The sequence below is a fragment of the Rhinopithecus bieti genome, unplaced genomic scaffold (assembly GCF_001698545.2).
Source record: "Rhinopithecus bieti isolate Rb0 unplaced genomic scaffold, ASM169854v2 scaffold_27306, whole genome shotgun sequence".
In the NCBI taxonomy this organism is placed as follows: domain Eukaryota; kingdom Metazoa; phylum Chordata; class Mammalia; order Primates; family Cercopithecidae; genus Rhinopithecus; species Rhinopithecus bieti.
In genome coordinates, this window is record NW_016812395.1 from 1,127,832 (window position 1) to 1,151,264 (window position 23,433).

General features: G+C 39.7%; 1 protein-coding gene and 1 pseudogene across 4 annotated transcripts; both read left to right on the forward strand.

Moving 5' to 3' along the window:
- Positions 1-1,692: 1,692 nt before the first annotated feature.
- COPS5 (COP9 signalosome subunit 5) lies at positions 1,693-21,876 on the forward strand. 4 transcript variants are annotated; one of them, XM_017896310.1, is made up of 8 exons: positions 1,693-1,945; positions 4,616-4,850; positions 5,973-6,101; positions 6,738-6,803; positions 7,523-7,608; positions 14,257-14,368; positions 18,967-19,115; positions 21,638-21,876. In XM_017896310.1, exons 2-8 carry the CDS (start codon positions 4,665-4,667, stop codon positions 21,720-21,722), a joined length of 813 nt encoding a protein of 270 aa, XP_017751799.1. In that variant the 5' UTR covers positions 1,693-1,945; positions 4,616-4,664; the 3' UTR covers positions 21,723-21,876. The 4 variants fall into 4 exon arrangements, with proteins under 4 accessions (XP_017751799.1, XP_017751798.1, XP_017751800.1 ...); XM_017896309.1 differs by having other exon boundaries at positions 1,713-2,205; XM_017896308.1 differs by having other exon boundaries at positions 1,717-2,197.
- LOC108544901 (glycine cleavage system H protein, mitochondrial pseudogene) lies at positions 7,779-9,345 on the forward strand (annotated as a pseudogene).
- Positions 21,877-23,433: the final 1,557 nt, after the last annotated feature.

The window sequence follows — 23,433 nt, forward strand, 5'->3', positions numbered from 1 at the left end:
TCTTACCATTTTCAACATGTTATTCAGTTCACCCCAATACAATAGCATATGGCCATATGCTACTACTAGAAAAGAGACCTCTAGTTTCCCAGGAGAGTGGAACTAAGAGTAGGTATTAATGTACTATTTTACCCTAAATTTCTTTGTAAGATGCTTTTAAAGCAAATATTCTTCAACTGAAAGTCAGTGCCAAAACAGCAAGCTGTGGTGTGGATTCGATAATTCTAATGTTTTTGTCTTAACTGATTATTACAACGCATTGTAACAGTTACAGAAGCACCTACAGAGACTTAAGAGACATCATGGAAGGAATGGTCATTGGATTGTCAAGAAAGAGTTCGTGGTCGATCTCACTGGACTGTATTTTTAAAGATTAATATGAGTTCCCAGGCAGAAAATGTAGGAAAGAGCATTTCAAGCAATGCTGACCACATATGCAAAGCCAAAGTAAGGATATTTGCATTGCTAGAACGAAAAGTTTCAGGGGGAACTAAAGAGAGATGAAGCTGGAAGAGGTGCGTAGTGGCCAGGTTGTTAACAGCTGTGGTGCTATCTTTCCTTTTCTCTTTTTTTTTTTCAGACTGGCTCTGTCTCACAGGCTGGAGTGGCGCGATCACGGATCACTGCAACTTCCGCCTCCTGGGTTCAAATGATTCTCCTGCCTCAGCCTCCTGAGTAGCTGGGTCTACAGGCGCACACCATCATGCCTGTCTAATTTTTTTGTATTTTTTAAGTAGAGACGGTATTTCACCATGTTGGCCAGGCTGGTCTCGAACTCTCGATCTCAAGTGATCCGCCCGCCTCGGCTGCCCAAAGTGTTGGGATTACAGGCGTGAGCCACCGCGCCTGGCCTGTGATGCTATCTTTTCAGGAAAGAAAAAAAAATTTTTTTTGAACACCTATGCTAGGTGCTAGGAGATAAAACAAGGAACGCAGACCGCAGACCTGCTCCCTGTGTCTTGAAACTTAAAATCTTGCATGGATGGAGGAATGAGATGGAGAAAAAAGAAAACCTAAAACACGTAAACTAATTTAAACATAATTAAACATTGTATTAACTGTAGGAAGAAAACAAACCAGTTGCCGAGATTAATTACGCTTTGGGGACAAATGCGGTTCACAGGAGTGCCAAAGATTTAACTGCAACCTATTATAAAAACTGAGTATTGGACATTTTCAGAACAGTAATGGCACATAATTCACAGCAGTGCCAAAGATTTAACTGTAACCTATTATAAGAACTGAGTACTGGATATTTTCAGATCAGTAATGGCACATTATACACATGTAGATGTTAACTTTTACCGACGCCCAAAAAGGCATGACAATAGCAATCAAGGAGTACCCACTGCCTCCTCGCATCGATACAAAAAGCCCATCTGCAACTTAAGTGCCAAGCCACCACCAGCCCGTTAGCTTTTACGCATGTGCAGTGAGTCATCTTGAAGTAAACTGGAATGCCATGTTTATCTTCCTCTCAACCAGCTTCCAGAACGACTTTTAGCTCAGTTGTACAACAGACGGCCTTACCTTTTAGTCTTTCGACAAACTTATCTCATTTAAGGTACCTATACCCACGCAAAAACACTTTCTGCCCTCCACATCCCACCGTTAAGGCTCCAACTACCTTTAATATGGCGGAGGCCGAGCCTGCGCAGTACAAGCAGAGAAGGCAAATAACAGTTTCTGGAATAACGTTACATGCCCTTCTTCCGGTACGAAAGACTATACCATTCCCATACCCTATAATTTTGTTTTTTCTATTTCACACATACAATTTTCAGAGACAAGATGTTCTAATTTAAGCCATAAGAAGATTCGTCTCTCCCTATTACTGTAACTGCTGCTTATATCGTCATGTCCCGGAAAGGTCTCTGTCTTCCCTGAATGGTCTCTACCAAGTTCACCTCCGGTTCTAGGTGTCATGGCTGCCCCGAGAGTCTAGGTAAGAGTTTGTTCCCGTGGTACGGAGGGTCAAGGCCCACACCCGGAGACCTAGCGAGGTAAAGTTGCGTCTTGGTTGTGGAGACTACAACTTCTCCGTTTTCTCTGCAATGGCGGCGTCCGGGAGCGGTATGGCTCAGAAAACCTGGGAATTGGCCAACAACATGCAGGAAGCTCAGAGTATCGATGAAATCTACAAATACGACAAGAAACAGCAGCAAGAAATCCTGGCGGCGAAGCCCTGGACTAAGGAGTGAGGAGGTCCCTGGCGAGACGCAGGGGAGGGAAGGGTTGGCGGGAGTTTAAGAGACCCGAAGGGAGAGGGAGGTGAAAGGGGTGAAGAGCTTTCACCGACGGGGAGGGGGACAGAATATGAGCCTTGGATCTGCAAGTAGAGCTTAAGCCCTCCGCTGGGGCTTTGACTCCCCTTTCTGTCGCTTTAATCCATTTGCCCCCGGATGATGTAAGGGGAAAACAACAAGCGGTGATTTAAGTTGTCACTTCTGAACATCCGTATTGTCATATATGCCGCACACCCTGCCTTGAACCCAGTGTCGACATGCACCTTGTTTGGGTCTTCAGCTATTCCCTTACTGGGGACCGCAGCTGTTTTCAGAAATCGAGTCAGCAGCCCAAGGTCTCAAAAATAGCTATGAGCTATTTTATTTTCTTTTTTAAATAGAGGTGGGTCCTCGCTATGTCGTTCAGGCTGATCTCGAGCTCCTGCCTTCAAGCGATCCTCCCGCCTTGGCCTTCCAAAGTGCTGGAATTACAGGCGTGAGGCCTGGGTCTATAATAGTTTTTTGAATGCTGATAATTATTTCGGAGGCACACGGAGGCTCTACCTGGTCTCTAAAATGTTACTCCATCAGTTCCCGTAAGCCAGAAATTTTAAAAATAGAGCTTAAGACTTTTTGCCCTTCAACAATACCCATTTTTCCCTGGGAGTGGTGACAAGTCGAGGGATCTTTACCCATAATATTTATGTTTTCGTGAGAGCATCTCCTGAGAGATTTCCTGCTCTCAGGAAAAGATAATTATTACAGGTTATGTTTGAGAGAGAGAGTAAAAGGAGCACAAAAGCTAATGGTTAGATAGAAATGAGAGCTGTGGTCAACAAGAGGACATACTTCTACTGCCTCACAGTTTTTTTTACAAAGCTAGCCTTGTCTCTCAGTATTGAGATTCCACAATGGTGAATTGCGGAAGCATCTAGCTAGAGATTTCCACATCATTTAATCTTTATGACAACCCAGTACAGTATATCCATCCTTTTTTTACAAATTAAAAAACAAGCAAATACATTATATAATTTATGATCACAATGAGATAAGTGAACTCATAGCTGAGCAATAGTCAGACCTAAGATCAAACTTCACAGCTGTCACTAACTAGTTGACTGACCTTAGGAAATTTACTTATTCATCTTCATTTGTCATAGTATGGAAATAAGACCTACCTATTGGTATTGTCATAGAGATTAGGTGAGAAAATGTATAAAAAGAGTAATCTAGAATATATGTAATAGGAGCACAGTAACTTGTCTTTCTTCTTTTCTCCAGTAAAGGGAAAGCCAAGATTTCGATTCATGTCTTGACTTCCAACATGAGGTCTACACATTTTTCAGCTTTTGGTTGAAATCTGGCAAAGCTTAGGAATTAAATTTGGATTCTTTCTGTGGGCAGACATCTAAAAAGACTTTGTAGAGACGTTGACTGACTGCTCTGTAAGGCTGCTTAAGTTGCTTGGTTGTCTGCTTGTTTCTGTAGCAGGCTGTGCATTTTAGGTTTGTGTACTCTTAAATATTTGGAAACTTTCGGTCTGCTTCACTGTCTAATTGTGGCTCTAATTATATTCATCCTAGCTGTCTTGGGCTGCACTAATGAGACCAAAATGTAATTTTATTCAAGAGTTTAATTCACTGATGACCAACTCTGAAATAGTGATCATAGAAGACTAGGATATTATGGCTACTTTTTAATTTGAGGCTGATATAACAGGGAAGCCCACCCTTCAACACTCTGTTCTTTGAGAGTAGGGTTAAGAGACAGGTTAATAATGCTGATAACAGCTAGCACTTATTAGGGTTCTAGTATGTGTAAGGCACTAAGCTAAGCACTTTATATACATTATTTCATTTACTTTATTTTATCCTAACAACAATTATGACTATCCCTATTTACAGAAAAGGAAACCTAGGCACAGACATTACATGGTTGTCCCAATACCACAGCTAGGGAATGGCAATGTCAAGATTCAAACCTTAGCAGATGAATGTCAGAACCCACATTCTTAACCATTAAGCCAGAGGTTAGGCCTCAGAACAGTTAGGCACAACCATCCAAGCAGTCAGAATCCAAGATTGGGTGATTCCAAATTAATGGAGAAAAAGTCTGTTGAACTGGTCATGTTACTCCCTTATTTGAATAGCATATTAAAAAACTATTTCAGACTTTTCCCCTGCCCCAAGGGGGATACATTGCAGGACTATAACATACTTATTGTTTCCAGCCTGCAAAACTGTCCTTTTCTACTTTTCTCCCCATAGTCTACACTCCCCTTCCATCGCTGTAAATTCCTTCAATACTTACTCTTTATCTTCATAAAAACTTTTCTGAGAAAATTTTACTTTATATAAGAAATTTAATTACATTGTGATTTTGTTTTGCAGTCACCATTACTTTAAGTACTGCAAAATCTCAGCATTGGCTCTACTGAAGATGGTGATGCATGCCAGATCAGGAGGCAACTTGGAAGTGATGGGTCTGATGCTAGGAAAGGTGGATGGTGAAACCATGATCATTATGGACAGTTTTGCTTTGCCTGTGGAGGGCACTGAGACCCGAGTAAATGCTCAGGCTGCTGCATATGAATACATGGCTGCATACATAGAAAATGCCAAACAGGTAAAAATGTTGTTTCTTATAGTTTAGTAAGTGCAAGTTAGAGTCTCAAGGTAACTTTTGAGTTTCTAGACTTAAAATTATCCCCTTTATAGGAAGTGTTATATTTAAATTTTAATGATTTATATGTAAAATGTACGAGATTAAAAGCCTGATAAGATTTATAGCATGGTTTTTTGTTTTTGTTTTTTGTTTTTTTTTCAAGACAGGGATTCACTCTGTTGCCCAGGCTGGAGTGCAGTGGCACAATCTCGGCTCACTGCAACCTCCACCTGGGCTCAAGCAATTCTCCCTCTTCAGCCTCCTGAGTAGCTGGGACTACAGGCGTGCACCAGTAGGCCTGGATAATTTTTGTATTTTTAGTAGAGATGGGTTTTGCTGTGTTGGCCTGACTGGTCTCAAACTCCTGACCTCAAGTGATCTGCCCACCTTGGCCTACCAAAGTGCCGGGATTACAGACATGAGCCACCATGCCCCTCCATAATTTTTGTACTTTTAGTAGAGACGGGTTTTCTCTGTGTTGGCCAGGACAGGAGTGTTGGCCACTCCTGTCCTCAAGTGATCCACCCACCTCAGCCTCCCAAAGTGCTGGGATTACAGGCATGAGCCACTGCACCCGGTCTATGGCATGGATTTTATTTTATTTTTAAATAAACTCTCACACTTATTATCAGATATGTGTTTAAAATAAAAAATTTGGAAACAATCTAACTCAGTTCCTGAGTATAAAACTGGCTAAATAAATTATGGTATATCCCATCAGTGGACTGCCAGGCAGCCTTTAAAAGAAAAAAAGGTAACCATCATATGTATTGATAACTTACATGAAGCAAACTCCAAAGCAGTTTATTGAGTGAAAAAGCAAAGTGTAAAGCATTATTATGTTACGTGGTATGCTATTGTGTGTGTTTTTATCAACCTATATATATGCAAAGAATATGTATTCTGTATACAAAGAATATCTCTTAAGGGTAAGCAATTGGCTATAGATTTCACATCTGGGCTGATAAAACCGGGTAATTGAGGAGAAAGAGATGGGAAGGAGACTGGTTACCTTTATTGTACTGGTACCTTGTAAATTAATTAAAGAGTAATCTTAAACTTTTTTGCCCCTTCATTTGTTAGGTTGGCCGCCTTGAAAATGCAATCGGCTGGTATCATAGCCACCCTGGCTATGGCTGCTGGCTTTCTGGGATTGATGTTAGTACTCAGATGCTCAATCAGCAGTTCCAGGAACCATTTGTAGCAGTGGTGGTAAGAATTTTAAAACTAGTTTAATTAAGTTCTTTATGAAGATTTGCTGAAGCAAGTATACTGAGAAATAATAACAGTGTAGTAAAGAGAAATTGCTCTGGTGTCAGTCTGCCTAGGTTTCAATGTGAATTCCATCTCCTAGAAGCTGGGACTTTGAGCAAGTTTTTTAACCACTGTGTATCTCACTTCCCCCCTCTGTAAAATGTGGGTAGTCATAGCATCTATGTCTCAGTGCCAGCTCATCATACGCATTCAATCAGTGTTGACTGATATGAGTTAAGCAGGAATTGCTAAAGCAGCTCTTATTATGTTCAGGGTGTTTTAAGTGCAATCCAGTTTTATGAGGAAGGTAGGAATTATTCACCTCTTAAAAGGAAAAAAAAACTTTAAAAAGAGATGAGCAAACCTTCAAATAATATTCTTAAATATTATAATAATTATAATCTCTAAGTTAGCTGTGAGACACTTATATTACCCTCTTACTGAACTTTTATGGTTTTTTGGTTTGTTTATTCTTACTTGGTTATTGTGTATGTATATAGTGTTATATGTATGTATACATTTCTAGGTTTATAATGTTTCAATAAAAGGCATACAGTTTTATATCAGCAAATATTAAATATATCTTTCTTATAGATTGATCCAACAAGAACAATATCTGCAGGGAAAGTGAATCTTGGCGCCTTTAGGACATACCCAAAGGTAACTTTTTCTTTTTTTTAAGAGATAGATAGAGTCTCACTGTGTTACCTAGGCTGGAGTACAGTGGCTATTCACAGGCATGATCATAGTGTAGTACAGCCTTCATCTCCTAGGCTCAAGCCAAATCAGCCTCCCAAGTAGCTGGGACTGTAGGAATGCTTAGTAATTTTTAAAATTATAAGTCCTTACATGTTTTAAATTCCAAATATTTGACTTATTATTAAAGACATTAGCAATATCTCTTTTTGTTAAAACAATTTAATAATATTTACAAAATAGTAAACTACCACAAGCTGTCCCTAGCAAAGGGTAATACATTTATGTTATATATTGTTAATTTTACTGGGAAAGCAGTCTTTATTTATTAATAAGTATCTGTGTGCCTGTGGCATTCTGACAGGTACTAGAGAAAAAACAAGCTAAATCTATAGGTCTGTTTCCTTCCCTGGCAGGAGTCTGCAATCTGAAATAGTTAATTAGAACAAAAGTACATCACCTAAGGAGAAGAAAAATAAATCTGTAAGCAAAATCCATCCTACAGCCACCAAACAGGGTGGGGGGAAAGTAGAAACAGTATTTTTTTTTTTATTAGAATGCTCATGTTAAATATTTGCCTTCCAAAATTAATAATTCTATAATTAGAAAGCTGTGTAGAAAACATGATGTTTTTCTCGTTTATATATATATTTTTTAATCTTGTTTGCCTCATTTTTGTTTAGGGCTACAAACCTCCTGATGAAGGACCTTCTGAGTACCAGACTATCCCACTTAATAAAATAGAAGATTTTGGTGTACACTGCAAACAGTAAGTAATTTAAAAAGATATCTGGGCCAGGCACAGTGACTCACACCTATAATCCCAGCACTTTAGGAAGCCAAAGTGAGAGAATTGCTTGAGGACAGGAATTCGACACTAGCTTGGGCAACATAGTGAGAGTCCATCTCTACAAAACATGTTATAAAAGTTAGCCAGATGAGGTGGCACAGTCCTGTAGTCCCAGCACTCAGGAGGCTGAAAGAAACCATAGATAACAACCAGTCCAAGCCCCTTATTTTACGGATGAGAAAAAAGGCACAAAATACATTTCATGATAGCTTTTACAATAATAGTATATGAATTTAGGTGAATGTTTGCATTTTTAAATTTTTTTCTTTTGCATTTTTTATTAATGTTTCAAACTAGCATGTCATTTGCCTTTTACACAACCTAAACATTTTTTCAATGTACAAGATACTTGGCCTATATAAAATTATGATAAGAGCCCTTCCCCGCCCCGCCTCCCGGCGTGGGTGGCCTAGGCGTAGCGCTGCGACCCCCATCCCTGCGAACATGGCGCTGCGAGTGGTGCGGAGCGTGCGGGACCTGCTCTGCGCCCTGCACGCGGTCCAGTCACCCGCCGCGCCCTGCCCGCTGAGGCCCTGGCAGTTGGGGGCGGGCGCCGTCCGGACACTGCGCACGCGACGCGCTCTGCTCTGGGTGCGTAAATTCACAGAGAAGGCATGAATGGATAACACAGAAAATGGTATTGGAACAGTGGGAATCAGCAATTTTGACAGGAAGCATTGGGAGATGTTCACTGTAGTCTACCTTGAAGTTTGGGACAACATTAAAAAACAAGATGAGTTGGTGCTTTGGAAAGTGTGAAAGCTGTAGTGGAACTCTTCTTCTCCTTCATCAGGAGGAAGTAACTGAAATTAATGAAGCTCTTGCAGAAAATCCAGGACTTGTAAACAATCTTGTTATGAAGATGGGTTGGCTGTATCAAGATGACACTGAGTAACCCTTCAGAACTAGATGAACTTATGAGTGAAGAAGCATATGATACATCAAATCTACTGAGGAGTGAAAATGGAACCCCTAAATAAACTAGTATGAAATACCGCAACCCAGCAGATTGTCTTAAATTAGTGGTGGATAGAAGACTTAGAATAGCAACTTTTAGCATTACCGATGGGGAAGAAAAAAACTACTGTTAACGCTGCTAATGAAGGAAAATCCCTTTAACTTTCTAATGATTATAGATTTTAGACTAGGCTCTAGTGTTCAGAATTCATTAAATTATCCATGGTAAAACTAGTTTTAAAATATCATAATTCAAAGATAACATTGTTATTCTTAAGCCTTATATAATATTGTAACTTGCCTGGATAACATACCTGGATTTGGGATGAAATACTTAATGATCTTTCCATTGGAAATAACTGAGAGTGAAGAGGTTTTTGTTGCTTGTACAGTGTCAGATGACACACCACTATCTTGATTTTGCAATACACTGCATTTGCTGGTGCTATTTTTATACGGTGAAGCAACAGCTTTGCAGCAAAATAATAAAATACTTCTTCGTTAATCATGAAAAAAAATTATGACAAGATAAAGATGGGTTTAGGGCCAGCTGACACTAGCATGTCTGCAGCCTTCAAAATATATAATTTCTACTGAACAAAGAGTCTTTCTAATCTTTGAAAGATTAAAGAAGCCATATTAAAAAGTTAAAGTTATAAAGTATAAGAATTCTTACTAAGAACCACTGTATTACATATCTTCCCCCGCAACCCACGAGACATAGTCTTGCTCTGTTACCCAGGCTGGAGTGCAGTAGCGTGATCTTGGCTCACTGCAACCTCCGTCACCTGGGTTCAAGCAATTCTCTTGCCTCAGTATCCCAAGTAGCTGGGATTACAGGCGCATGCCACCACACCCAGCTAATTTTTGTATATTTAGTAGAAATGGGGTTTCACTATGTCGGCCAGGCTGGTCTCAAACTCCTTACCTCGTGATCCACCAGCCTTGGCCTCCCAAAGTGCTGGAATTACAGGTGTGAGCCATCGTGCCCAGCCTACATACCTTTTTTAATGGTGAATTTTATGATGTATGAATTATATCTTAAATTTTTTTAATGTTAAAGAAGCCAATGGGGACAGTTTTATCTACCTTCTAAAAATATCTTACCACCTCTCTTACTATCATTTTCACCCAAGCCACTGCCATCTGGAGCCTCAATCAAGCACTTGCTTTCTGGCGAGTCTTTCTATTTGTGCTCTTCACTTCTTAAAGCTCTGTTTTCAGCCAGACTGATTCTGTTAAGATGTGTAAGTCAGATCATACTCTTCCTTTTCAGAATGACTTCCCATCTCACCAAGAACAAGATCCTTAGTCCTTTTCACAGACTATACAACTCTATCACTGAACTTTTGCTGGTCTGCAATGCAGCCATATTGACTTCCTTATGGTTTGTCAAATGTGCCAGCAGGCTCATGGCTCAGGGCACTGGCACTTGCTGTTCCCTCTGCCTAGAACACTCTTATTTCTATGTGGCTCACTTAACTACTTTAAGCACTGAATATCTGTTTACAGGGTCGTCCTAATAGAAAATGTTCATTAGTTCATTAGGCATGATCATGATGTACTATTTTATCTATGTAAAATAACACCTTCTGTTTCCTCTTTCCCCGCTTTTTCTTCTTAGCACGTGTAACCATCTGATATGTTTTGACATCTTTTTTTCTGACCCCTTTAGAATGTGAACACAAATTTACTGCTGTATCCTTGGATTTAAAACAGGGCATGCCACATAGAAGAGTGGGCACCAAAAAAAATTACTGCTTATAAATGATTATCTAGTGCCCCCTTTTCTCTATACCACTTATCCCAACTTCAAAGAATACTTTGGCTACCAATGAGCTACTACTGCTCTTATTTTTCTGTTTAGAGGTTCTTAGAAAATTCTAGAATTTCTAAAATTGAATTTTTAAATATATGTGGTTTTCAATAATCTCTGACATATTTCTGTAAATACAATTCTCTTCCTGTTTTGGGGTTTCTGTTTTTTTATTTGAGATGGAGTCTCACTAGGTTGCCCAGGGACTACAGGCACACCACCGTGCCCGGTTATAGAAAAAATACATATTCTGATAGAGGTTTAGTGTTAATTATTTAATTTGCCCTAATAAAAAGAATTTAAATAATTCCTGTTTGAGAGACTTGCTCCTAAGCCTGGAAACACCTTTGCTGTGATACTTTAATCTTCAGAGGAACTCTCAATTTTTTTTATTTATATTGAGTTGTAGTGGTATCAAAGGTTTATACTTTGAAACGAAAAAGATTGAGGTACTTTATGTTTTCTGTATTCAAACAGATCTACTTTCCCTGTTCATTAGTTTATCCTTCTGTCTTCTTTAAAAACTTTTTTTTTTAAGATCTTGTTGCAGGCCGGGCGCGGTGCTCAAGCCTGTAATCCCAGCACTTTGGGAGGGCCGAGACGGGCGGATCCACGAGGTCAGGAATCGAGACCATCCTGGCTAAAACATTGGTGAAACCCCCGTCTCTACTAAAAAAACAAAAACTAGCCAGGGCGAGGTGGCGGCCCTGTAGTCCCAGCTTACCTCAGGAGGCTGAGGCAGGGGAATGGGCGTGAACCCGGGAGCGGAGCTTGCAGTGAGCTGAGATCTGGGCCAACTGCACTCCAGTCCGGGCGCAGAGCGAGACTCCGCCTCAAAAAAAAAAAAAAAAAAAAAAAAAAGATCTTGTTGCATACCAAGCCTTAAATAAACTTTCTTTTGGTCTTAATACCTTACCTTGCCACTCTGAAGTATGAGCCTACCAAAGAGGGATAGCTATTTGCTGGTGGGCCTACATTGCTAAATGTACATTTAGCCTAAATGTACAATGTAGGCAATGTACAATTGCCTACATTGCAAAAGACTAGAATTTTGAACCTAGAATTGCTAGAATATTCAAAAATGATCTTTTTTTTTTTTTTTTTTTCCCCAAAGGAGTCTCACTCTGTCGCCCAGGCTGGAGTGGAGTGGTGCGATCTCGGCTCACTGCAAGCTCCGCCTCCCAGGTTCATGCCATTCTCCTGCCTCAGCCTCCCGATTAGCTGGAACTACAGGCGCCCGCCACCACGCACGGCTAATTTTTTGTATTTTTAGTAGAGATGGGGTTTCACTGTTAGCCAGGATGGTGTGGATCTCCTGACCTCGTGATCTGCCCACCTCAGCCTCCCAGAGTGCTGGGATTACAGGCGTGAGCCACCATGCCCAGCCCAAAAATGTTCTTTTTTGTGTGTGTGATGGAGTCACACTCTGTCGCCCAGGCTGGAATACAGTTGCACCATCACGGCTCACTGCAACCTCCGCCTCCCAGGTTCAAGTGATTCTCCTGCCTCAGCCTCCCAGTAGCTGGGATTACAAGCACGTACCACCACACCCAGCTAATTTTTATATTTTTAGTAGAGACAGGGTTTCACCATGTTGGCCAGGCTGGTCTCGAACTCCTGACCTCAGGTGATCTGCCTGCCTCAGCCTCCCAAAGTGCCGGGATTACAGGCGTGAGCCACTGCGCCCGGCATGACGTCTTTAATTTATTATGTTTTATTTCTTCACTGCTAAACTTTAATTAGTAAACATTTTTGCACTTTGGGAGTCTGAGGTGGGTGGATCACTTGAGGTCAGGAGTTCAAGACCAGCCTGGACAACATGGTGAAACCCCATCTCTGCTAAAAATACAAAAAGTTAGCTGAGCATGGTGGTGGGCACCTATAATCCCAGCTACTCAGGAGGCTACGGCAGGACGATCACTTGAACCTGGGAGGCAAACGTTGCAGTGAGCCCAGATTGTGCCACTGCACACCAGCCTAAGTGACAGAGCAAGATGCGGCTCAGAAAAAGCAGTCTGTTTTTAAAATGGTGCCTATGTGTCTTTATCTTTTGCACCACTAACCTCTGAGTCTGAACCTCTCTCTCTTCTCATCTGCCCTTCTGCAGTGGCTTCCTTTGTGGAATCCCTGCCTCCATTTTCTCTCCTGTAACATCTCCCAATGGTACTGCCATAGCCAGGCTTCTATAAAACACCCGTTTGACTGTATTATTACTCTACTCAAGTACCTTCCATTCTACTCAAGCACCTTCCAAGAGTCCCAGGTATCTACAGGATAAAGTTTAAATTTCTTTCTTTTTTTTTTTTTTTAAGACAGAGTCTCGCTCTTGTTGTGCAGGCTGTAGTGCAATGGCGCAATCTTGGCTCACTGCAACCTCCGCCTCCCGTGTTCAAGTGATTCTTCTGCCTCTGCCTCCCAAAGTTTGGCCGGGCACTGTGGCTCCCAGCACTTTGGGAGGCCAAGTCAGGCGGATCACCAGAGGTTGGGAGTTCAAGACCAGGCTTACCAACATTGAAACCCTATCTCTACTAAAAATACAAAAATTAGCTGGGCGTGGTGGAGGGCGCCTGTAGTCCCAGCTACTTGGGAGGCTGAGGCAGGAGAATCGCTTGAACTCAGGAAGCAGAGGTTGTGGTGAGCCGAGATCGTGCCATTGCACTCCAGCCTGGGCAACCGAGCAAGACTCCGTCTCAAAAAAACAGATGTTCTTAACCTTTTATGGAACATCCTTTACCACCTAGACCCCAGCATAGCTTTCTAGCTTCCCCTCACATAATTCTTCTCTTGCTAAATTTTCCAGCTAAACTCATTGCCTTATTATCCCTTACATGTCTTTCCTTTTTGTGTGTTGGTGCTCTCTGCCTAATGCCCTCCTTGTTCTCCACATATCCATACCATAGACTCAAAAATGGTTACCCTACACCTTGCCTTTTCCCTGAGGCTTCTCAGGCAGTTCTAGCTCCAAGTGATCACTTGAGCTCCTCTATATGAAGAATACTTATTAATCTCTAACCCTTAGTTGGTAGGTGATTCATTTTATATAGCACTGTAGCATCACTTACTGTTATTCAATGTATATCATCATATTTAATTTTTTTGTGGGTTTAGACCACATCCCCCATATAAATGTTGAGTTCCTTAAGGTAAAGATGTCTCTTATCCTTTTTTATATCCGTTGATACACAGAAGCATGTGTAAGTTTAAGATGTAAGTTTACATCTTAAAATACATATATTTTCAGACATTTAACTAGATTTTCCTTACTATGCCCTGATGATAAATTAGGCACCTTTGAAAGTGGGAGCCATTATTTTAGATGCCTTAAGGACCTACCTTAAAATTTGTTTTTCAAAAAGCAGTAGGTCCTAACTGGGGAATTAGGAATGGAATAATGGAATCCACATGTCATTTTATTATTTTAAAGAGACTAACAAAATTATAGTTGACTCTAGAGAGGCAGCTCATTAAGTTTATGTGCTGTTGGCTTGAATTTATGAACTCAGTAACAGGAATAAACTTGTCATTCAGAAGTTTTGACTGGTTGTTAATATCATTTTGGGAATTTCTGGGCTCTACAGAAAAAAAGGAATAAAACAAGAAGTTTAGTAGGAGATTTGGATCCACAACCCTTGAAGTATGAGGAAACCATGGTTAGCTCTTGCCTTATTGTAATAAAAACTAAAACATGAATATTTGAGAATAAAGTGTAATTCACTTAAATCTGGCCATAAGTTTTATGTGGTGTAGTTGAATATTTTTTTTTACTTACTAAATTTTGTGCTTTTATTTCATAGATATTATGCCTTAGAAGTCTCATATTTTAAATCCTCTTTGGATCGCAAATTGCTCGAGCTGTTGTGGAATAAATACTGGGTGAATACGTTGAGTTCCTCTAGCTTGCTTACTGTAAGTACTATACTTGTAAGGAATGCATTTGAATTTTATCTAAGCTCCGTAGACCTTTTATATCTCAAACACTGTTTCACAGAAAGGCTGTACCTGACTTGGCCAAGACACCAGGGCTAGGGTTGGATTCTGCACCACCAGAGCTGGATTAGGATGGTAGGCCAATTCAGGATCTGTGTCATGACCCACAGAGACCAAGTCTAAGTAGCAAATAGAGTGTCCAGATCAGGGTGAGATCTGCCCCTGCCATAAAGAGATTTATGGATTTAAAAAAATACACATACTGATTTTTGTGTGTCAAGTGTCTCAGCTTGGACTCTGATTACAAGTAACAGGATACCTAATGAAACTAGCTTAAACAAGAAAGGGAATTGTCTAAGTTGCAAAGTTGAGGAATAGGGCTTAATTCAGGCACAGCTAAGTTTGCATTAAACAATATTATGAGGTCTTGGTTTTTTTTTCTCTCTTAGCATTGATTTGATCTTAGTTATCGCTACTTTTAGGCTTCATGTGAAAGCAAGACAGCAGCTTTAGCTTTAGACCTCCAAGCCTCTCAGTTTCATGTTCAAAGAGAAGATCAAGATAAACACATACTCAAACACACACTCACATATTCCCAGGCAAAACTTCATTGTGTCTGACTGGCTTTACTTAATCACACGCCTATCTTTAGGCCTGGTGTGGGCCAATTGAATAAGCTTGATGAGTGGCTAGGGCCACAGCAAGTGCTTTACTGCTGGGCCGCATCGTAGAAAACTCCTTTAGGAGCTCAAGGACTAAAAATGGGTAAGGAGAGGTTCCCAGAGGGAATCAAAATAGCATTACTTTAAAGCAGTAGATACTGGGAGAAAAAAAAAAAGAGTATCACTGAATTTTCTGATAACATCATAAAAACTTAACATATTTGGTAGGATATTTAACAAGCTTCTCTACATTTAGAACTTAGGAACAATTTTTTTACTTTTCTAAAAAAGTAGGCCCATTTCATATACTGCGATGTGTATATATGTATGTGTATATATGTGTGTGTGTATATATATGTATAAATATATACACATACATACACATCGCAGTATATATCTATATAGTGGTTAGAACCACAGGATTTAGAATTAAATAAACTGGGTTTGGAGAATATGAGCTACAGCAGCAGGAGTCATAGCAGGACCAGCACTTAGAAGTTTCTTACGCTCTTTGATCGAGTATTGGTTGAAAGGAGTACAGCTGAAACTGTAACCAAAGGAGGCATTACACTTCCAGAAAAATCTTAAGGTAAAGCATTGCTAGCAACGGTAGTAGCTGTTGGATTGAGCTTTTAAGGAAAAGGTGGATTCTGCCAGTTAATGTGAAAGTTAGAGATAAAGAATTATTCTCCCAGAATATGGAGGCACCAAAGTAGAGAACTACGTTGCCGCTCTTCAGATTTATTCAGTTGACCTGGAAGGCCAAGGATTTGATTTTTTTTTTTTTTTTTTTTTTTTTTTTTTTTTGAGACAGGGTCTCTGTCTGTTGTCCAGGCTAATGTGGTGACACGATCTCAGCTCACTGCAGCCTCAACCTCCCAGGCTTGAGTGATCCTCCCGCCTCAGCCTCCCAAGTAGCTGGTATTACAAGGGTGAGCCACCACACCTGGCTAATTTTTGTATCTTTTTGTGGAGACAGGGTTTTGCCATGTTGCCCAAGCTGGCTTCATGAACTCCTGGGTTTCAGCAATCTGCCCGCCTTGGCCTCCCAAAGTGCTAGCATTACAGGCCGTGAGCCACCATGCCCAGCCAGATTATTTCTTATTTAGAGATGCTGACATTCTTAGAAAGTATGTAGACTGAAGTAAATCACTATTGAAATGCCATCAACATGAAGCTGCTCATTGCACTTAAGTTCCAAAATATTTAACTATGTAAATTTCCATGTCTCTTCTATAATAAATGATATCTATACTAAAAAATAAAATTGACTTTGAAAACAACTGTCACTTTACTAGTTCTGAGTGACTTTCAGAAAGTTATTTAATGTGACTAAGCATTTCTTTGTTGTGAAATGGTGATATACTACATACATCATTAAGTACTCTGAGAGAATTAAATGGGCTGCTTTATATAAAGCAATTTAGCAAAGTGTCTGGCATATAATAAAGCCTCAATAAATGATTTTTTTTTAATTTGGTGCATTATATTCATAGGAAAAGACCTCACTTAAGCCTGTTATTTACTGGAATTTTTTTTAGGCTAGTCAAGTGAAGCAGTGTATTTACTGTTATTTTAAATACAACTCTGGCAAGCTTTCTGTTCTTTTTTTTCTGTTTTCCTTTTTTTTCTTAATTTTATTTTATTTTGAGACAAGACCTCACTCTGTTGCCCAGGCTGAAGTGCAGTGGTACAATCACATCTCACTATAGCCTGGACCTCCTGGACTCAGGTGATTTTCCCACCTCAGCCTCCTGAGTAGCTGGGACTACAGGGATGTACACCACCATGCCTGACTAATTTTCTGTATTTTTTCATAGAGACGGGGTTTCACCATGTTGTCCAGGGTGGTCTGGAGCTCCTGGGCACAAGTCTTCTGCCCACCTCGGCCTCACAAAGTGCTGGGATTATAGGCATGAGCCATGGCGACCAGCATTTGTTCTTATTTCTTATCCTTAGTAGTCAGAAGTAGCAAATTAGGATGGAGAATGATCATAATAGCAAATATGTGTTACATGCTTCCTATGTGCCAGACACTGCTAAGTGCTTTATATGTGTTGTTTCCTTAGAGGCAAGTATACTAATAGCAGCCAGAAGTGACACCTGATGGCAAGGGGAGAAAACACTGTAAGACCAGAGCAGTCTGAACCTTTGTATAAGGCAAGCAGATCTACCTACTCAGCCCAGTGTCTGTCCCTGTATTCCAGCACTGCATAGATGAGGACATTAATAATCAAGAAAAGGTTAAATTACATTTCTGCCTTTTTGTTGTTTTATGTATAGTACATTGCAGCATTTAAAGAACAAATATGTAGACATATATTCAACTTCTCTCTTCCCCCAGCTAAGGAAGTTAATTATAGCGTGTAACCTAAGTTATTTTCTAATTTAAGAAATTAGTTTACTATATTCACTTTCTGTACATTTGAAATGTAATTGGATATCTTTTATTGTCATTTTAATGGTATAACTATTTCTGGTAGCCTATATTTTTATGGCTTAAATAGCTCTATAAACTTTAGGGTTTTTTTCCAAGTCTGGGAGGAAAAACATACTGGTTTCCTAAACCATTTAGATCCAGACAAAATGAATATACTTGCATCCTTTAAAAATACAAAGTTTGTAAAAATCACTGGAAGAACTGGTATGGCAGCAAATAACTTTTCTTGTTTGGTGACTGACTGTCTTTCCTTGCAAACTGAGCAAATAGAATGACATGCTACTTTTTGCCAAATAGTTTATTTCCTCTTCACACTCTTCTATTGAAGATCTAGGAAATAAATATAATGTATACTTAATAACTTTGTGAAATTTTTTTGTGTGTTTTAGACTACAATTTAAAAGTATACCCGATAAAATATTGGTAAAAGATGTAATATTATAGTTTTTCAAATGTAGGTATACATGTAAGCATATAGCAATGCTCTGTAATTGTGGTTAAAGCTAAGTGAAGAGATTATAAATGTGTTTGTTTTCTTCTTTATATTGCTCTACATTTTCCAAATTTTTTTGTATAATTATTAATTTTGTAACCAGAAAAGATTTTTTTTTTTTTAAGACAGAGTTTTGCTCTTGTTGCCCAGGCTGGAGTACAATGGCGCAATTTCGGCTCACTGCAACCTCCGCCTCCTGGGTTCAAGTGATTCTCCTGCCTCAGCCTCCCAAGTAGCTGGGATTACAGGCTCCTGCCACCACGCCCAGCTATTTTTTTTGTATTTTTGGTAGAGATGGGGTTTCATCTTGTTGGCCAGGCTGGTCTTAAACTCCTGACCTCCGGTGATCCACCTGCCTCAGCCTCTCAAAGTGCAGATTATAGTCATGAGCCACCATGCCTGACCCAGAAAAGCTTTTAAAATGTTATTTTTATAAATATTGTGATAAGTACTAATTCTAAAAGTTCAACAAAACAATAGCGAAATTAGCTAATATTACTAAGCCTTTACTAGGTGTCATGGACAGTGCCAAAAACTTTACATGCATTACTTCATTTAATTTTCACAGTAGCTCTAAGGTAGGAATTATCGACTCCCTTACCATTTTCAGAAGAGAACCTGGAGGCATACCTCAGGCCTTCAACTAATCTGCCATAGTTCCAGAACTTGGACTTAGGTCTGTATACTTGAAAGCCTCCCATAATAACAAATATTAGATTTAAGCAGTCAAGGAGAAAAATTCCAAGTAATCTTGAAATTATAAAAGGGAAAACATTTATCTACACTTGAACTACCTGAATTTGGAAGCAGATTTGCAAATGTAATTTGATTTCTCTTCTCACTGACTATTCACTCAGATTTTATAGTGGAATTCTTTGCAAATGAAATATTCTTTGTAGGAAATTAGTTTAGATTAAAATATATAGATTTTTTAAATGGTAGACTTGTGTTTTGTAGTGACACAATACCATTTTCCCCACAGAATGCAGACTATACCACTGGTCAGGTCTTTGATTTGTCTGAAAAGTTAGAGCAGTCAGAAGCCCAGCTGGGACGAGGGAGTTTCATGTTGGGTTTGGAAACGCATGACAGAAAATCAGAAGACAAACTTGCCAAAGCTACGAGAGACAGGTAAGAGTAAATCTGTAAGATTCTTGTTGCCCCTAACTCTTTTTCTTTCAAAATTTGCAAACAATAGTAGGATTCAGATTCCTTATGGCTCAACTTAGTTACAACTTAGAATGGTACCTGAATATTAACTTCTTGGAAACTTTAGGAGCTGTCAGACACAAGTTTTAACTTTGAAAATTTAGGATACATCAGGTAAGAACATTAAAAGGCTTAAATCAAAGATCTAAGCAGTGTTATGGAACACTCCCAGTCACCTTTTCTAAGTTCAACTAGAAAGTGTAACAAAGAAAACCAGCCCTTCAGTGGATCTTTAAAGTGTGTGTGTGTGTGTGTGTGTGTGTGTGTGTGTGTGTGTAAGTAACTAGAATTTCTTTTTTTTGAGACAGAGTCTTGCTCTGTCACCCAGGCTGGAGTACAATGGTACAATGGTGTGATCTTGGCTCACTGCAACCTCCGCCTACCGGGTGCAAGCGATTCTCCTGCCTCAGCCTCCTAGGTAACTGGGAATATAGGCAGCCGCTGTCATGCCTGGCTAATTTTTTTTGTATTTTTTGTAGAGATGGGGTTTCACCATGTTGGCTAGGCTGGTCTTGAACTCCTGATCTCAGGTGATCCGCCCACCTGGGCCTCCCAAAGTGCTGGGATTACAGGCATGAACCACCACGCACAGCCAAAATTAGGATTTCTTAAATTTATAATATTTTAATATTCAATAAAGCTTTAAATCCTAAGATATTACGGAAGTGATTGTCTCTTTCTTAAATTATGCTTCTAAAACAGTAATTTAGTATCCCAAATTTTACTACCAAAGATTTTATTAAGAACAAATTTGGGATATGTTCTCTAATAACTTATGAAATAATTACTTGGACCTTCAGATATATAGGCTATACAAAGTTGCATAGATTAACAACGTTTACTTTCACAGAAATTTGAATTTTAGGCCAGGCACAGTGGCTCACACCTGTAATCCCAGCACTTTGGGAGGCCAAGGCGGGCAGATCACCTGAGGTCAGGAGTTCAAGACCAGCCTGGCCAACATGGTAAAACCCTGTCTCTACTAAAATACAAAATTAGCCAGGCGTGGTGGTGGGCGCCTGCAATCCCAGCTACTCGGGAGGCCGTGGCAGGAGCATCACCTCAACCCAGGAGGTGGAGATTGTAGTGAGCCAAGATGGCGCCATTGTACTCCAGCCTGGCCAACAAGAGTGAAACTCAGTCTCAAAAAAAGAAAGAAAGAAAGAAAAGAAATTTGAATTGTAATACAATAATTAGGGGCAGAAAGGAAGGGAGAACTATATTGACTTCTATACACACTTACATGTTGGTATCTATTTTAAGAACTGGTTTGGTTTATAGGGAAAAGAAGAGAAAAGGGTACCTGAAGTGTATCCTGGGATTGGAGGTCATTTTGGGTTAGCCTTATTTCACTGCCATCTTCTCAGTGGGTTTTTAGAAGGTAGAGCTAGTGGCCTGCATAAAAGTTGCATTTTTCGGCTGGGCATGGTGACACATGCTTATAATACCAGCACTTTGGGAGGCCAAGGCAGGCATATTGCTTGAGCTCAAGAGTTCGAAACCAGCCTGGGCAACATGGCAAAACCCCATCTCTGCAAAAATTACAAAAAAAATTAGCTGGGCATGGTGGCACACATCTGTGGTTCCAGCTACTTAGGAGGCTGAGGCACAAGAATCACTGGAGCCTAGGAGGCAGAGGTTGCAGTGACCCATGAGTGTGCCACTGCACTCCAGCCTGGGTAACAGAGTGAGACACTGACTCCAAAAAAAAGTATTTTTCGTTGGCATTAGTTGTCATTTTAGATACTTGCTTTGAGTGTGTGTTTTGTTCCTCTGTCTTTATGTATGTAATTTATCAGTTTATCTACATTTATTTCTCAATGTCTTATGAGGCAAAAATTTTACTATGGCAATGTCTTCAATTATACAAGAAATAGAAGTCGTAATCAAAAGTAGAGTATTTTCCTTTTTGGGGTAGCTTTACAAGAATTGCATCTCTTCTGAATATTGATGGGGTTTTTTCATTGCTTTTGCCTTATGCTTTTATCATTTCTAAAATCTAAGGCCTTCACCCGCTAATCTAACTTTGACTTATAATTGTTGGAGGATGCTTGTGATTATTTCAGAAAAAAAACAGTATTCTTCAAAATTATTTTTAAAATTATCCCAAGTAATAAACAAGGAATAACAGATTATAATGTAATATAATATTGGAATCAATCTCTAATTACAGGTTTGTATAATTTTACTCACGTTCTAAAACAGAAGAATTGTATCAAATTTTATGTTGTCATTCTCTTGTGAAAGTTCTAGTAAGTAATGAAATGGTTAAAAAGACGTGGAAGACTAATAAAATAACAAGGGAAAACTTCAGATTGGGGTAGTTTGAGAAGTATGAATAAAACCAAACTCATTGGAGTTTCATGAATGGATTGGGGCTGATCTTGTGTGTTTGAAATAGCTTTCAATTTATGACATCATGTGATGTGTGTTTTGTTTTCCAGCTGTAAAACTACCATAGAAGCTATCCATGGATTGATGTCTCAGGTTATTAAGGATAAACTGTTTAATCAAATTAACATCTCTTAAACAGTCTCTAAGAAGTACTTTACCTGAAAGACAGTATGAGAAAAATATTCAAGTAACACTTTAAAACCGGTTACCCAAAATCTGATTAGAAGTATAAGGTGCTCTGAAGTGTCCTAAATATTAACATCCTGTAATAAAACTCTTTAAAATGAAATTGGCCTTTCATTTTTTTGTGGGAAGATTCACAATATTTTTCTAGTATCCATTACGGTTTCTGAATATGACAGAAAATATATTTATTAGAACTTTCTATTTTTAAGAGTTTAGACTAACTAAATTAGTCAAAGAATGTCAGCATTTCACTTGCCATACTGTCAGAACCACTTTGCAATTTGTCCCTTATTTTGACTGTCTGTAAGTAAAATATAATTTAAGTTAATTATTTTAATAATGTAACAAGAACACTTTTAATGTTCCTACAAAACATTAGCTGAGTGGTACCATAAATTATTTTCCTGAAAATCAAATATTTATTAGAGACAGCCTAGCACAGGGTATCTAGTCCTTCACATATTCATCACATACCCTTCCTGAACTGGCAACTGTTACTCTCTGGAAATACGCTAAACAAGCTGGACATGGCCACTGTCCTCACAGAACTTCTGGAGGCTAAAGCTTAATTAATAAGAACTTAAAGATACTGCTATGAGGGGAGAAATAAAGTGTGTTGGGGACTCTTGGGGAGGAATGCATATCCTCAAGAGGGGTTAGCAGAGTTGGCTTCCTGAAGGATGTGGCCTGACCATTAAGTTGAAATATGAAAGGATTAGCCAGAAAGAGTAATAGGGAGGTGGTTACTATTACAGGCAGGGAGTACAGCAGTGTGTAGAAGCTCAGAGGTAGAAAGCAAGAACCTAGAACCTTCAAGGAAATGAGATTCAGTTAGACTTAAGATTGGTAAGTAGAGCCAAGCATGGTGACTCACACCTGTAACCCCAGCACTTTGGGAGGCTAAGGCAGGAGAATTGCTTGAGCTCAGCAATTCAAGACCAGCCTGGGTAAACAGCGAAATGCCATCTCTACTAAAAGTACAAAAAAATACCCAGGTGTGGTAGTGCGTGCCTGTGGTCCCAACTACTTGGGAGGCTGAGGTGGGAAGACCACTTGAGCCAGTGGCAGGGGTTGGGGGTGCAGTGAGCCATGATAGCACTACTGCACTCCAGCCTGGGTGACAGAGTGAGACCCTGTCTCAAAAAAATAAAAGATATACATATATATGTGAGTAGGACTTGGGGAGTGACGAGAGATGACTTCAGAGGTAGGACCAGGGTAGATCCTGTGGTAGCATTCTGGAGTGTATCCTCACAGCATTAGGGTGTTAGAGAGTTTTAAACAGCAAAAATGTACTGTATTGTCTTTTCTGAGAGCTTTCTGTTGAGAGATTTGGAAGTAAAGCCTAGATGACAGCAAATGAGATAACCCTTGGAGAATAAAGAATGAGAAGAGGGCCCAAGACTGAATCATGGAAACATCAGATATTTAAAATGGGCAGAGAAAGAGGAGACCACAAGAGCCAAGGAGTAAGAAACCTTTAAAAAGGAAGTTACAGCAGGGCACGGTGGCATGGCCCATAATACCAGCATTTTGGAAGGCTGAGGTGGGAGGGTCACTTGAACCCAGCAGTTTGATACCAGCCTGGGCAACAAACTGATAGCAAAACCATCTCTCTACAAAAAACATTAACCAGGCATGGTGGCATGCACCTGTGGTC